At 32.2% G+C, this 16,104-nt stretch overlaps 1 protein-coding gene across 1 annotated transcript; it reads right to left on the bottom strand.

The window, feature by feature from the left end:
* Positions 1-46: 46 nt before the first annotated feature.
* Positions 47-8,603, bottom strand: LOC145167455 (calcium-dependent protein kinase 7-like). Its single transcript, XM_079086666.1, has 9 exons — positions 8,307-8,603; positions 6,233-6,762; positions 4,937-5,060; positions 4,714-4,857; positions 4,109-4,261; positions 3,455-3,570; positions 3,165-3,332; positions 1,790-2,023; positions 47-567 (listed from the first exon to the last, which is right to left on the bottom strand). Exons 2-9 carry the CDS (start codon positions 6,734-6,736, stop codon positions 418-420), a joined length of 1,593 nt encoding a protein of 530 aa, XP_078942792.1. The 5' UTR covers positions 6,737-6,762; positions 8,307-8,603; the 3' UTR covers positions 47-417.
* Between the last annotated feature and the right edge of the window lie 7,501 nt (positions 8,604-16,104).

The raw sequence follows: 16,104 nt of genomic DNA on the forward strand, positions 1-16,104 counted from the left end.
TATTATCTTTAAAAATTATGTTATAGGAATGTATCAAGAATTTAAGTACAAGAAAACTGTTAAGAACACTAATGTGTTTGTATTTTAATAGGTAAAGAATCTATAGTCTATGGACCACATCAGCAGAAGAAGAGGTGGACCAAACTGTGCAGATATAAAAAATACATATCAACCATAATCTCAAATCAATCAAGATCTCCTATACACATCAATGAAGTTATCGTCATGGTAGATACCCTTAACATATACTCCAATTCACCAAAACTTCACGCCTTTGTTAAATCACAAAAGGTCTTTGTATGCGGATTTGTATTTCCTCGAGTTGCTCAAATGCAAAATCTCTATTGAAGTTTTGCATTCGTGTAAAATTAGCTTCTTTTTGTTAGATAAATGTTACCATTTTATTTATTCATCTTCTCACTCATTAGCTAATTGTAATGAACCATCTTTTACCAACTTCAAACTAAGATTATTAAAACGTTCTCTTGAATATTGCCTTGAGGCTTTCCTCCAGTCTGTTCCAGCTTTCATCATAGCAGCAAACTCATCATAACTGATGCGTCCATCCTGATGCATTAGGGAAAAAAAAAAGATTAGACAAATTTATCAAAACAATTAGAAGAAAAAAAGATGGGGATAGATAGGTGATTTTACATGTGTTTTGAGTGACATTCGGGGGTGTTAAGTAATAGAGTAAATTACACGGTTTGGGGTAATTTGCACATTTGGTCCCTAACTTATTTTTTTTAACTCGAAAGGTCCCTATTGTTTGTTTTTGTTGCGCGCTTGGTCCCTGTCTTGCCTAAAAAGACTATTTTGCCATTGATTTTTTAATTTATTTAAATAAACACACCCCCAACCCCACTTTCACCTCACTTTACTATACCTTATCTACCCCATTTTTTTTAAAGAAATTAAAAAATCAATGGCAAAATAGTCTTTTTAGGCAAGACAAGGACCAAGCACACAACAAAAACAAACTGTAGGGACCTTCAGAGTTAAAAAAATAAGTTAGGGACCAAACGTAAAAATTACCCCAAACCATAGGGACCATTCGTGTAATTTACTCTAAGTAATTAAAAAAAATCATTTGGTTAAAGATGGGGATAGGTTGGTAATTTTACATTTATCTCAATAATCAGTTTTCTTACAACTTCTTGTATGCTTTTCCAAATCATAAATAATTAGATCAGATTGTTTTACATTTAAATCATAAATAAATGACTACATAATAAGATCGTTAATAATTGGAAATACTATATACTTAATATTATTGTTTATTTCAACAAAAAAAAATTCATATACAACAAATATTAATATTTTACTAAATGTTTTACCACTTTCTCATCTAAATTATCATATTTCTCTCATAAATGTTTAATAAGTGTGTTATGAAGTTCACAATAAGCATCTTTATAACACATAATGGTAATTATTTTTGCTTAATAGTAGTTAAAGTTGTAATATATTTATTTTTAATCATTATTATAGCTTAGTTAATTTCTTTTTGTTGGTTATGCATCTTTTACATTATCTATGTTTTCTTAATTATTTAACAAAAGTTAATTTAAAGATCATGCTTATTAACAACAATTACCAATTAAGTATTAAAAAATGAACTCATTTTAAAGATCACAACGAGATTTTATAGTTTATACAAATATCTTGTGTAAAACACTTTCGACCCTTTATTGATAAGTATCTAACAAATTATGTGAGTAAATCCAAAAGGGTAAAGTAGTCATTCCACCATATAAAATTGATAAAGTGGGTGATTTGGGGAACTAACCTTATCAGTGTCAACATCATGCATTATTGCATTGATTACTCCTTCAGTATCTTGAACATTTTCATCATCACTCAATGCATGACGCAATTCTTCAAACTCTATATAACCATTTTGATTTTGATCAAAAAAAGAAAAGGCTTTGTGTAAGTGTTCATCATTTGCCATTCTTTTTAGATGAACATTCACAGCTACAAACTCTCCATAATTTAGGGCTCCATCTCCATCAACATCAACCTGTGAAATTATAAAAATATTGGAAGTGTTGTTATCAATAAATGATATTTAAAAGATATTTGTGAAAAGTTAGAACTTAATGAGAAAAGCCTCTTTTTCTAGAATTCTCTATTAAGTCGTTCTTTATTCATGATCCATAAAGACAAGGGTTAATCTCATAAAAAAAAAAACCCTTATATTTTGTGTTTTTTTCCGGATTAAACCTCAACTTTATTTTTTTCCTGAAAAATACCTTGCATTTTTTCAATTTTTTCAATCCGGCCCTTTTAGTCATTTTTTTTCCGAAAAAACTTGTGAAATGTGAGGGTTTTTTGGGAAAAAACTAAAAAAGTTGAGGGGTTTTTTTTTTGGAAAAAAAAAAAGACAAAGTTTAGGGTTTATTTGGAAAAAAATGAAAAATACAAGGTCATTTTCAGAATAAAAATAAAATTGAGGTTTAATAAAAAAAAAACACAAAATATAAGGTCTTGTATAAGATTAACCCTAAAGTCAAAATAAAACAAACAAATTGTATGGACAAAAGATGTTTAAAAAATATTTGAGAGAATGATGACAACCATGGGTAAATTTGTAAAAAGTTAGGACTTAATGGGGAAAATCACTTTTCCCTTACTTTTCTATTAAGTCGTTTTTTTTTTTTTTTTTTTTTTGCATTAAGTCAACAAGAAACACTCATATATACATTACCACATTAAAAAGCGGGAAATCTCTGATAAAAGTCCCAATATTTTGGGCCAGTTTATGGTTTAATCCCAACATTTATTTTTTGAACAAAAAAGTCCCGATTATTTTATATTTTGCCCAAATTAACGAAACAGTCCTTATTTTTTTCAACAAAAAATGACAGATTATCGTATAAAGTTAAAAAATCGGGACTTTTCTATTCAAATAATAAATGTTAGGATTAAATCGTAAACTGACCCAAAATATTGGGACTTTATCGAAAATTTCCCTTAAAAAGTATGCCCCTATTAAGTCCATTAAGTAAAAAAAAAAAAAAAAGTAACAACACCTTAGTCATACTTCTAATAGGATGTGTAAGCATTTTCTTTATTTAACGTTGTTGAACAAAAAATCTTGTTGCATGACATGTGGAAAACTATATGCGTAAGAATTAATTTATGATAAAAGTAAAACTCACGGATTCCATTAATATTTGAAGATCTTCATCATTCATTAGTTGACCAAGTTTGAATAAACCATTTCTAAGTTCTTCAAGATTTATCTTTCCTTTCTTTCCAGTATCCATCATATCAAATGTCTCCTTTATGTCAGCCACTTCAACAACCGATAAATGTTCGGCTATCACCTGCATATGTATAATACATCATATTACATTCAATATATTTAATAAAAAAAATACTAATATATGAATATAAAAGTATACATGACATGGATTTTATGTAAATAAAGTAGTTCAAGAAATCTTACTCTCAAAGCTCGTTTCTTGAGCTTGTTCATCACTGAAAACTGTTTAAGCCTTGACCTCACAACCTCTCCCAATGAGACATTTGGAGCCGATTTTGCATTGAATAACCATGGGTGTTCTGAAATCACAATGTGAAAGCAATAACTATAAGAGAAAATGACATAAAAACCCTTAAGTTCGCAAGTTTTTTTTTTCAATTTTACCCTTTTTGCAAATTTATCCGGTAAAACTGAACATTTCTGCAAAACTTAAGGGCTTTTATGAATCAGAAAAAAAGGTAAAACCGAACATTTCTACCAAATGTAAAGGCTTTCATAAACCAGGGGTAAAATTGAAAAAAAAAAGTTGCAAAAATCCGGTTTTAATGAAATTAAAATCCGTAAAAGGGTAAAACCGACAAAAACTTGCAAACCTAAGGGTTTTTATGACATTATCCCTAGCTATAATTAACTCCATATTTCTTTCTTTTTCCTTATCTGGATAAATGATGTTTTAAAAATATTTGAGAAAAAGTTTTGGAGAAAAGTAGGACTTCATGTGGAAAGCCTTTCTTTTTCTTTTTTTCCGTATTAAGTCATAAAGGAGAATCAATATATAGGTTAGTGGATTAAGTCATGTCCCCATTAAGTCAATTTTGGTGAAAAAGGAAAAATTACCAAGAACTTGTTGAGCTGTAAGGCGAAGCTTTGGATCAGGATTAAGCATTTTCTTGACAAGATCTTTGGCATTTTCAGAAACTTTAGGCCATGGATCTCTCTTGAAATCAATTACTGATTTAATAATTGCTTCAGCTACTCCTTGTTCGGTTTCTGAAGAGAAAATATAAGTGAATTATATGATATTAGAATCATTTATGAGTAAGCACTTTTGCATGTAATCATGTATGATGTATTTGGTTTGCAGAATGAAGGAATTTGAATCGATTAAAGGAACTGGAATTCGAAGGAATTGTAATCTTTCATATGTTGGTTGGCAGGAAACGGAATGGAATTGGTGAGAGGTGAAAGGGATTAATTGTAAAATTTTAGCGTTCAAAAGGGTATTTTGGGTATTTTAAGAAAGGAAGAAATTATGGGAATTGAATTCCATGAATTGGCACAACAGGGTATTTTGGTAATTTCAATATAATTCGAAGGATTGGAATGGAATTGAATTCCATTCCATCGAAATCCCAAGGAATTCACAATCTTCAAAAAAAATAATAATAATAATAATAATAATAATAATAAAACTTGTAAAATGCAAAAATAGAGAACCACACCTGCCCAAAAAGGAGGAACACCACAAAGCAAAATGTACAAAATTACCCCTGCACTCCATACATCAACCTCAGGGCCATAATTTCGTTTTAGAACTTCTGGAGCCATATACCATGGACTTCCAACTATCTCTTTAAAAACTTCACCTGATAAAAAATATTTTTAGAAAAAAAAATTCATAAAGTATATGAAACAATTTCCATTTTAAGCATAAATATTAAATACCTGGTTTAAAGAAGATCGATAGCCCAAAATCAATGGTTTTTAGAGCAGCAGTTTCTTTCTTATTTGCAAAAAGAAAATTCTCTGGTTTAAGATCTCGATGCATGACTCCATGCATGTGACATATCTAATAAAATGAATAGGAATTGAAGTCAATGGAGAGTAAACAAATTGTGTTTCATAGGATTGGAATCGGTTATTCCATTCCATGATCGGATGTTTGGTTGATACGTAGGAATGCAATGAATTTTTGTATAACTTTTTTTTTCTATTATATGTAGATACAATGTGTGGATTTAATTCTAGTATAGAAATTATTTAATTATTAATGATGAAATTTTGATTTGGGACATTAAAAAATGAAACATAATGAAAGGTTATTTTATTAAGACTATTATGAAAAACATATGTTTAAGTTATTCTTAGAAAACAAATTATAATTTGATTGAAATCATGATTTTTTTTTTTTTTATAAAATGATTCCTGTCATTAAGAATTACATAAATAAAAATGGGCATGTTGCAACATTGATAAAACCAAACACTACGGGTGCGTTTGGTTGTGGAAAACTAATTTCATTTTTATAGAAAATGTTTTTAGAAAATGAAATTGAGTTTTCATTTTCACTATTCAATTAAAATTTTAAAAAACACGTTAGTGGAGTTTTCATTTTCCATTTTAAAATTTTAGAGAACTTTGGAAAACTATAAAAAATCACTTTTCTAATTTACATACAATTTGGAAACCCTAAAAGTGCGTTTGGTTGCGGAAAATTTTCTAGTTTTCCATGAAAATTTTCAAATAAAAATGAAAAATTTGAAAATGCGTTTGGTTGATTCGGTTTTCAAAATTTTTCCAAGAAAATGAAAATTTTTTGTTTCCAAATTGTATATAAATTAGAAAAGTGATTTTTACAGTGTTCCAAACTTTTCCAAATTTCTAAAATGAAAAATGAAAACTCCATCATTTCCAACCAAACGTGTTTTCTAAAATTTTCATTGAAAACCGAAAATGAAAACTCAACTCTATTTTCTAAAAACATTTTCTTAGAAAATGAAAACAGTTTTCCACAACCAAACCCTAAAATTTTCATTTTCTTGGAAAAAATTTAAAAACCGAATCAACCAAACACATTTTCAATATTTTCATTTTCATTTGAAACTTTTCATGGAAAAATATCCATTTTTCCACAACGAAAAGCACTTTACACATTCCTTCAAGATCAAAAATGAAATGTGTATATTTTCTTAGATGCTATAAATTATAATAAATTATAATAAACAAATAATTTTTATTTACCTGAACAACTTCCACAATTGTTCTCATAATAGCAGCTGCAGCTCTTTCAGTATAATGTCCTCTTGCCACAATCCTATCAAATAATTCTCCACCTTCACACAATTCCATAACTATATGAACTGCATTATCATCTTCATAAGTGTCTTTTAATGTCACAATATTCGAATGTTTTGGCAATTTCTTCATTATCTCAACTTCCCTTTTCACATCCTCAATATCTATCGATGTTTTAAGCTTCTTTTTTGATATCGATTTGCACGCGAATTTTTCACCCGTTTCCACATCCGTACATAAATATGTTGTTCCAAATTCGCCCCTGCCTAACTCACGTCCAAGATTGTAATTTTGTGAAATGTTATGCCCTGTTGCGTCTTTTAATACTTGAAATTTGATCCCATTTTCGGCTCGTGGTTTAATGCTATAAGATTCTGAGAACGCGTTTGGTTTGTTGTTTTTCTTCTTTGGGTTTTTGTTCTTACTTGAGGTGATGCAACAATTTCCCATGATTTGAATGAAAAAATCTTGAATTTCTGTAAATTGAAGTTATGATTAGGTTAAAAAAATAAGGGATAATGACAAAAAAAGCCCTTGAGTTTGGTAGAATTTGTGCATATTTACCCTTTTGTGGATTTTAGGTTCACTAATACCAAACATTTTCAACTTTTTTTTTATCGATTTTACCCTTTTTGCAGATTTAACTGATAAAACACAACATTAAGGGCTTTTATGAAACTAGAAAAAGGGTAAAACCGAACATTTTTTGTAAAATATAAGGGCTTTAATGAACCAGAAATACACAAAATGGTAAAATTGCAAAAAAAGTTGCAAGTATCTGGTATTAGTGAACCTAAAATCCATAAAAGGGTAAATCCATACATTTCTGCCAAACTTAAGGGTTTGTATGTCATTATCCTAAAAAATAAAGTGGGACTCGAACCACAAAAGCTTCATTTTTTTAAGTTCAATCAATGGCTTTTGGGAAAAAGAAAATCCATACTTTCGTAATTTTGCAGATAAGTTTGTGAAATTTGATTTACATAATTAATTTTGACTTATTAGAACACTCGAAAACTATGAATTTTTTTTGTAAGGTTAAATGCAAGAAAAAGCAACGTGCTTTCATTGATTTGTTTATCATGGAGACTTATTTACATTTTTTTTATCTATTAAAACATTATACTTTTGAACACCTATCGAGTATATAGCCATTTCATCTAGATACAAAGCAATTTTAGTTAGGTAGATTTTTTAAAGTATAATTTCCTCATAAGAATAAGAAAATTGAAAGTGCAATGTAATTATTGGATACATTTTCAAAGTGCAATGGCTTGATAAGATATAAACTGAAGTATAATGCAGAATAAATGAAAGTAAATTGTTACTGTAGAAGGACATGGGTTCTTTCCCACAAAAATTTGAAAAAAAAAACCTTTATTTCGATGTTCTAATAAGTTTAGTGATTTAGTTAATAGAATTCATGAATCATGACCTAAATTTCAAACTTATATAAGAATTTAAGATGCTAAATTAAGAAAAGACACCAAAGAAATCTTGACATTTTCTGTTAGATAATTCAAATGACAAAATCTTCAAATTCTGTAACTTGAAATCATAATTAAACAAAACATAAAACCCAGTTCACAAAATAAAAATTTAACAAGATAGATTTTTTTTAAGATAATCTTCCCATAATTCAATTGATGATATCTTCAAATTCTTTATTTTTATTTTTTTCAACTCCATGGACGAAATGTGTAGATTTAGTAAAAAAAAAAGATAATATCTTCAAAGTCTGCAAATCGAGAATCAAATTTAAAAATAATGTAATCACAGAAAATTATCATCTTTTTCAAGCTATATCAATGGCAGGACTTAATTTCAAACTTAAATAAAAATTCAGAAAAAATAATTTTTCAAATAGATACCGAAGAAATCTTGAAACTTTCAACTACAGAAACCCGTATAAGATGATGTTAAATAGAATCCCCGATTAAAATCAAGAATATTATCAGTTAAAAACAGGTACAAAGTAACAATTTAATCAAAGATGATGTTAAAGGACAAAACAGCATACCTCTGAGACGAATCTTCCCAATTGGGTTTTACAAAAGCTTGTTGAAATGTGTTAATAAAAAGGGGAAAATGAGGTGAGCAAAAAGTCAAAATGTTAATAAATGGAGGCGTTGTTGGTGGGTTTGTTTTGCTAGGTGTTGGATGAATACGCCATGGATTACGATTACATAAGGAGGTTGAGGGAAAGAGAGTCAACAATCCCATTTGCAGAGACTTTTCTCTTTCCAATCTTTCTTTCGTCGTTCTTTTTTCTTGTTGTCTCTTTCCAGATGCTCTGAATTTTTAGGTTTTGACTTATGAAGGTATGGGCCGTGAGACACGGTTTATTAGTTTATGATGGAAATTGGAAACGCCGGGAATTTCGAGTGTGCACGCAATTGCGTCTCCTTCCTGGCAAATTAGGAAAAGGGTTTAAATTTTGAAAAATTTTAATATATTCATTTTATAAAATGACTTTTATATATATATATATATATATATATATATATATATATATATATATATATATATATATATATATATATATATATATATATATATATCTTTATCTTTATCTTTATCTTTACTATATTATTAAGCATATTGGATATTTCTTGAAATTTAAGAGGTACAATTTCTATTAAACCATGTACAATTCAATTATGCTTGTAAATGAATCAATATAATTATCGCTTGTTTTACGGATATAACCCCCAAATAATTAAAAATGCTCTCTAAACTCGCATTTGAAAACATCCCCAAGTTACGGAACAAATATTTCAAACCCTCTGCAAAACCCTAGGTCATTGCACTTATGCAGAATCTGGTCGCTTCTCCCCCACCACCATCTAGCACACACGCCACCGTCATCACTCTCACTGTTGTCGAACACCAACATAGCCACCATCAATCGTCGTCTTCTTCTCTACAAACCCTAAGCCGCCACAACCATGGCCTTTCTTAACAAATGCAACCGTTTGAAGCAAACGTTCACACAACTATAGAACACTGCCAATAAAACTTGTATTGTGGCTTTATTCAGATTCGCTATCGGTGGTTGTCGGTCATCATCTCCGGTCACCACTTGCAACCGCTTCATTCTTTTCTTCTTCTCTCATTCTCTTTGAAACCAAGCATGTTTCTTCCTTTATTTCGTCATCTATTTTGTCATTTAAACCATTTTCCTTATCAATTTTGCCCTAAAATCTTTAATTGCAGGTACATTTCACTACCAAATCCATTTACCAGTATACTTACAGTCATGTTCTGCAATTCTTTGATCCCCAGTCACGACAATCTATACCCTGGGAATGATTCTCTCTCTAATGCAATCAAATCATTCAAAAACACCTCTTAGCCATTGTTTTTGGTCGAAGAGGAAACATGAAAGGAAGGTTATTATTTCCTCTGCCTAAACTAATTCATATTTGTTTTGATTAAAACATCTAAATTCAAGGTTTTGTTTTTGATTCTTTAGTTTTTGAAACTAAAAGGGCTATAGGTTACTTCAAGCAAGAACATGAATAGATGATTATGTAAGTTCTTATATCAACTTGAAAAATGTCATGTTTATGATGTGGATATATAAAGCGAAACCATGAGTTCCTTGTTTGAATAACCATGAAATCATTTCTTATCTTTTTAAATTTAATTGAGGGATATATGTACCAAACTAGGAGACACACAGGCACTTTTTTTTTTAAATTTACCAAACGAGGGCGTACAATAGAATGTTTGAATAACTGTTAATTCAAATGTTAATCTTTTGAGCTTGTGTTGATGAGACAAATGAAGAAACATTGGGAATCAACTTGACTGGTCCCTTAAACATGTTTTTATGCAATCATACAAAGATTAAAAAAAATTAAAATTTCCTTTTTCCTTAGCCTTGCAGGGTACCAAGTTGATCAAATTAAGATTTTTTATTGGTAATAATTATTAGAGGACTAAAAAGATGTTATTCATTGGGGGTAACTTGAAAATGAAGAATCACAGGGCGTTGGATCAAAGAGCAACAACTTGAAATATGATTTTTAAATGGAAATAAAAGAGCAACAACTTGAAGCTTCGCCCCATTTAGTTTTACGTTTTTTATTTCAGATATGATTTGGATTTTTGGAACCGTAGGAACCAATGGTGATTTGGATCAATTTTTTGTTATTTGGTTAATTATAAAGTTGTTGGCATAGATATTATCGGTGAATCCAGACGAGTGGACAGACGAATTGGTACAGACCATGTTTTGTGGGTTCTGTTATATTTACTTTATTAGTAGCAATAAAAAGTACCGGGGAAAGTAGGTGAGTTGTTACACCCTGACAACATGGTGTGTTATTTGGTTTCTATTTTTTATCTGGAGTAATGACCATTATGCCCTTGGATGTCGTTTACATCTATATGGGGTATACTTGGTTTGAGTTTCTATTGGTGTTGTGTAAGTCTTAACAATGGTGGGTGTTGTTGCTGGTAAACACTAATTAAAGAAAAAAAACAATGACATGACATTTATCTTTGGCTCACAAAACCAGTTTCATATTTACTATTTCCTTTTGTTTTCCTCTGCAGACAAGAAATCGACAACCTTTCTCTTCTTTTTATTCTTATTGGTTCGAACTTGCAGGTGGTTTTTGGTGGTTTGTTCTCGATTTTTTAAGTTGGTTTTAATGGTGATGATGGAAGATGGTGGAAGGTGGTGTAATCTGTAACCAGTCGGCTATGGTGGTTTGTGATGGTGCGACGTGGGTGGTGTTCGGGCTAGGAGCGGGTCTCGACTCTCGATAGAGATGCTTGGTGATGGTGACAGCAAGTAGTGTTGTTGGTTGAATAAGGTGGTGATGGTTGTAGGAATTTAATGATGCTGGAATGGTGGTGCTTGAGCAGGTGTGTTTCCTGGTAGGGAAGGCATGGTCGGAGATGGTTGCGGTGGGTGTTGGTGGTGTATAAGGGTGGTATTCTTGAAGTTGGGTGATAAAACAGATGCAAAAAAATCCCAAGTACCAAGAGTATGAGCTATAATCTGGTTCACTTAATTGCAACTTTGCATCAGCTGTTGAAGCTTAATTATTTTGGTACATTTGGAAATTAATTATTTGCAATAATTAAGCTTCAACAGCTGATGCAAAGTTGCAATTAAGTGAACCAGATTATAGCTCATACTCCTGGTACTTGGGATTTTTTTGCATCTGTTTTATCACCCAACTTCAAGAATACCACCCTTATACACCACCAACACCCACCGCAACCATCTCCGACCATGCCTTCCCTACCAGGAAACACACCTGCTCAAGCACCACCATTCCAGCATCATTAAATTCCTACAACCATCACCACCTTATTCAACCAACAACACTACCTGCTGTCACCATCACCAAGCATCTCTATCGAGAGTCGAGACCTGCTCCTAGCCGGAACACCACCCACGTCGCACCATCACAAACCACCATAGCCGACTGGTTACAGATTACACCACCTTCCACCATCTTCCATCATCACCATTAAAACCAACTTAAAAATCGAGAACAAACCACCAAAAACCACCTGCAAGTTCGAACCAATAAGAATAAAAAGAAGAGAAAGGTTGTCGATTTCTTGTCTGCAGAGGAAAACAAAAGGAAATAGTAAATATGAAACTGGTTTTGTGAGCCAAAGATAAATGTCATGTCATTGTTTTTTTTTTAATTAGTGTTTACCAGCAACAACACCCACCATTGTTAAGACTTACACAACACCAATAGAAACTCAAACCAAGTATACCCCATATAGATGTAAACGACATCCAAGGGCATAATGGTCATTACTCCAGATAAAAAATAGAAACCAAATAACACACCATGTTGTCAGGGTGTAACAACTCACCTACTTTCCCCGGTACTTTTTATTGCTACTAATAAAGTAGATATAACAGAACCCACAAAACATGGTCTGTACCAATTCGTCTGTCCACTCGTCTGGATTCACCGATAATATCTATGCCAACAACTTTATAATTAACCAAATAACAAAAAATTGATCCAAATCACCATTGGTTCCTACGGTTCCAAAAATCCAAATCATATCTGAAATAAAAAACGTAAAACTAAATGGGGCGAAGCTTCAAGTTGTTGCTCTTTTATTTCCATTTAAAAATCATATTTCAAGTTGTTGCTCTTTGATCCAACGCCCCTGTGATTCTTCATTTTCAAGTTACCCCCAATGAATAACATCTTTTTAGTCCTCTAATAATTATTACCAATGAAAAAATTTTAATTTGATCAACTTGGTACCCTGCAAGGCTAAGGAAAAAGGAAATTTTAATTTTTTTTAATCTTTGTATGATTGCATAAAAACATGTTTAAGGGACCAGTCAAGTTGATTCCCAATGTTTCTTCATTTGTCTCATCAACACAAGCTCAAAAGATTAACATTTGAATTAACAGTTATTCAAACATTCTATTGTACGCCCTCGTTTGGTAAATTTAAAAAAAAAGTGCATGTGTGTCTCCTAGTTTGGTACATATATCCCTCAATTAAATTTAAAAAGATAAGAAATGATTTCATGGTTATTCAAACAAGGAACTCATGGTTTCGCTTTATATATCCACATCATTAACATGACATTTTTCAAGTTGATATAAGAACTTACATAATCATCTATTCATGTTCTTGCTTGAAGTAACCTATAGCCCTTTTAGTTTCAAAAACTAAAGAATCAAAAATAAAAACCTTGAATTTAGATGTTTTAATCAAAACAAATATGAATTAGTTTAGTCAGAGGAAATAATAACCTTCCTTTCATGTTTCCTCTTCGGCCAAAAACAATGGCTAAGAGGTGTTTTTGAATGATTTGATTGCATTAGAGAGAGAATCATTCCCAGGGTATAGATTGTCGTGACTGGGGATCAAAGAATTGCAGAACATGACTGTAAGTATACTGGTAAATGGATTTGGTAGTGAAATGTACCTGCAATTAAAGATTTTAGGGCAAAATTGATAAGGAAAATGGTTTAAATGACAAAATAGATGACGAAATAAAGGAAGAAACATGCTTGGTTTCAAAGAGAATGAGAGAATAAGAAAAGAATGAAGCGGTTGCAAGTGGTGACCGGAGATGATGACCGACAACCACCGATAGCGAATCTGAATAAAGCCACAATACAAGTTTTATTGGCAGTGTTCTATAGTTGTGTGAACGTTTGCTTCAAACGGTTGCATTTGTTAAGAAAGGCCATGGTTGTGGCGGCTTAGGGTTTGTAGAGAAGAAGACGACGATTGACGGTGGCTATGTTGGTGTTCGACAACAGTGAGAGTGATGACGGTGGCGTGTGTGCTAGATGGTGGTGGGGGAGAAGCGACCAGATTCTGCATAAGTGCAATGACCTAGGGTTTTGCAGAGGGTTTGAAATATTTGTTCCGTAACTTGGGGATGTTTTCAAATGCGAGTTTAGAGAGCATTTTTAATTATTTGGGGGTTATATCCGTAAAACAAGCGATAATTATATTGATTCATTTACAAGCATAATAGGATTGTACATGGTTTAATAGAAATTGTACCTCTTAAATTTCAAGAAATATCCAATATGCTTAATAATATAGTAAAGATATATATGTCATTTTCATGTAGATTTAGTCTCTTTCAAAATTAAAATGAATTTTTAACTATTTAACTATTTATTTTATTTTTTAGAAAACCCTACATATTATCTTCCAATGCTGGAAAAAAAACTATTATGTTATTTTTGTATACAATAAAATCACTTTATTTGTTGAACATGCCTAAAGTAATGTTTGGTAACCTAACATTTATGACTTCAGAAAAAACTGTGCGAAAAAACTATTATGTTATTCTTTTGTACAATAAAAACCATTTTATTTTATGATTTTGTGCAACAAAACCCTTTTATATTATGAATATGTACAATAATAAATTATCTTTCATTTTATGCCAAATATTTTTCTTTTGAGTAAATATAATTGGTAAACTTTTCATTGATTCCATAAATGAATCACATGTTATGAATAATACAAACTAACCCCAATGCTACTTGATCTCCAACAAAGTTAATGTCAATCTTTATGTGCTTCTTGTGTTAATGTTACATGGGAATCAAGTTCAAGTATACACCATTGGAGTTGTCACAATATAAAATGGTGGCCTTGGTGTTAGGAAAATGGTGTTAGAAGAGGAGATTGAAAACTTTGACGGCTATATTTACCACACTATGGTATTCAACTTTGACACTAGAGGGAGAAATAACACATTGAAACTTGGAGGAACAATGGTTACGGTCAGTCACCCAGAAATATAAAGTTCCCAGATGTGGAACGACGATTCACTAGGTAACCCCTCATCCGACATCAAGATAAGTGACGAGACTTGTCGAGGGGGATATATGAAGTTGGAGCCCATGATCAAGAGCACCTTGTATGTAACATAAGATGTGTATCATGGAATGAAAGTGTACCTAATGAGGGCCAATCATAGTTTAATGACTTGAATTTCTATATGTCATCGATGTTAGTGTTTCGTTAAGTTTTATTCTTAAACTAACATTTTCATTTGTTTAAAGTTATCTTTGGAGGGCCAAAGTATAATTGTTGTGATATGTACTTGGGACTTAACATCGTCACTTAATGATTCTGGCTAGGTAGAGTCTTGTAATCACATCAATGAAGAGAAAACCCCAGTCGACGTCCGGGAGGTAGTCCAGGTTGAAGCTCTGACTGTCTAGTTAGTATGTGTATAAGAATAAGGTGATTAGGGTTTTAGAGAGTAAGGAGGCAGTCCCTTCTTTTGGAGAAGAAGGGTTCCTTCTATACCTGTTGTTCTCTGCACATGATCCCAATAGTGTCCTTTGTCCCGTCTTGGGCCGACAGGACGTGGAGGAGTCCCATTGGAGGATCATGCACCACTAGTAGTTATCTGCTATTGGTGCAAAAGAAACAGAGGGCAACGACCTGAGCGCTACACTTGTCGCTCTGGGACATGGCTAGTTGTGTTTTGGCTTATTATAGACCGGAGATTGTCCTCAGGAATTCGAGCTGGGTGTGAGGGCGCCAAGCATCAAGGTCCTAGTGCAAGGGCGAGGGCCCGGGTCAGGGCCCAGGTCTGGCGTTAGGACGGATCGCAACCGTTAGCTAGGTCGTCCTAAAGATAGCAGTTATGTTATCTTTAACGTATTCCTAGTGGAATACGTTAACAAGTCCTCTAGACTAGTAGACGTCAGCATTAGCATGGCGTAGCTGAATCATTCTAGCCTTGATCAAGACACGTGTTTGGTGAAGATGGATTGTAACATCCCAAAAATCACGATAAAAAATTTCATTTTTCATTTTAAGTGAAATCATTGTTTCAATAAAAACCCATTTCATAAAAACCAAGTATCAAATACAAATATCCCAAAATCAGAGTATCATAAAATCTCCAAAGCATATCACTGAAGGATGTGTACGGTCATGCCTTCGCCTTGCCCCAATCATATGAAGTACCTGAAACATAACACTTAAACTATAAGCCAAAGCTTAGTGAGTTCCCCCCAAATACCCCACACAATATAACATATACAAACATTCATGTTGGGTCCACAGTCATCGGACTGGATTACCCTTGGGTCCACAGCCATCGGGCTGGATTACCCCCAACCCACTGTCATCAGACTGGATTGCCTCGGCCCAATCATTCATCAGATTGGAATGCTCTGGTATGTTGGCTTATGCACATAGTAGTAAAGCCTCAACCCATACCGCACTATGTCGACATATGAAACAGATAAATCATGTAGCAGCACGGATAATCATACAGATCTACAAATCATTCCAGCATGGTAAAATCCTATATACTAGGA

This window comes from Lactuca virosa, chromosome 3 (assembly GCF_052849685.1).
Source record: "Lactuca virosa cultivar CGN04683 chromosome 3, Lactuca_virosa_CGN04683_v6, whole genome shotgun sequence".
NCBI classification, from domain to species: Eukaryota; Viridiplantae; Streptophyta; class Magnoliopsida; order Asterales; family Asteraceae; genus Lactuca; species Lactuca virosa.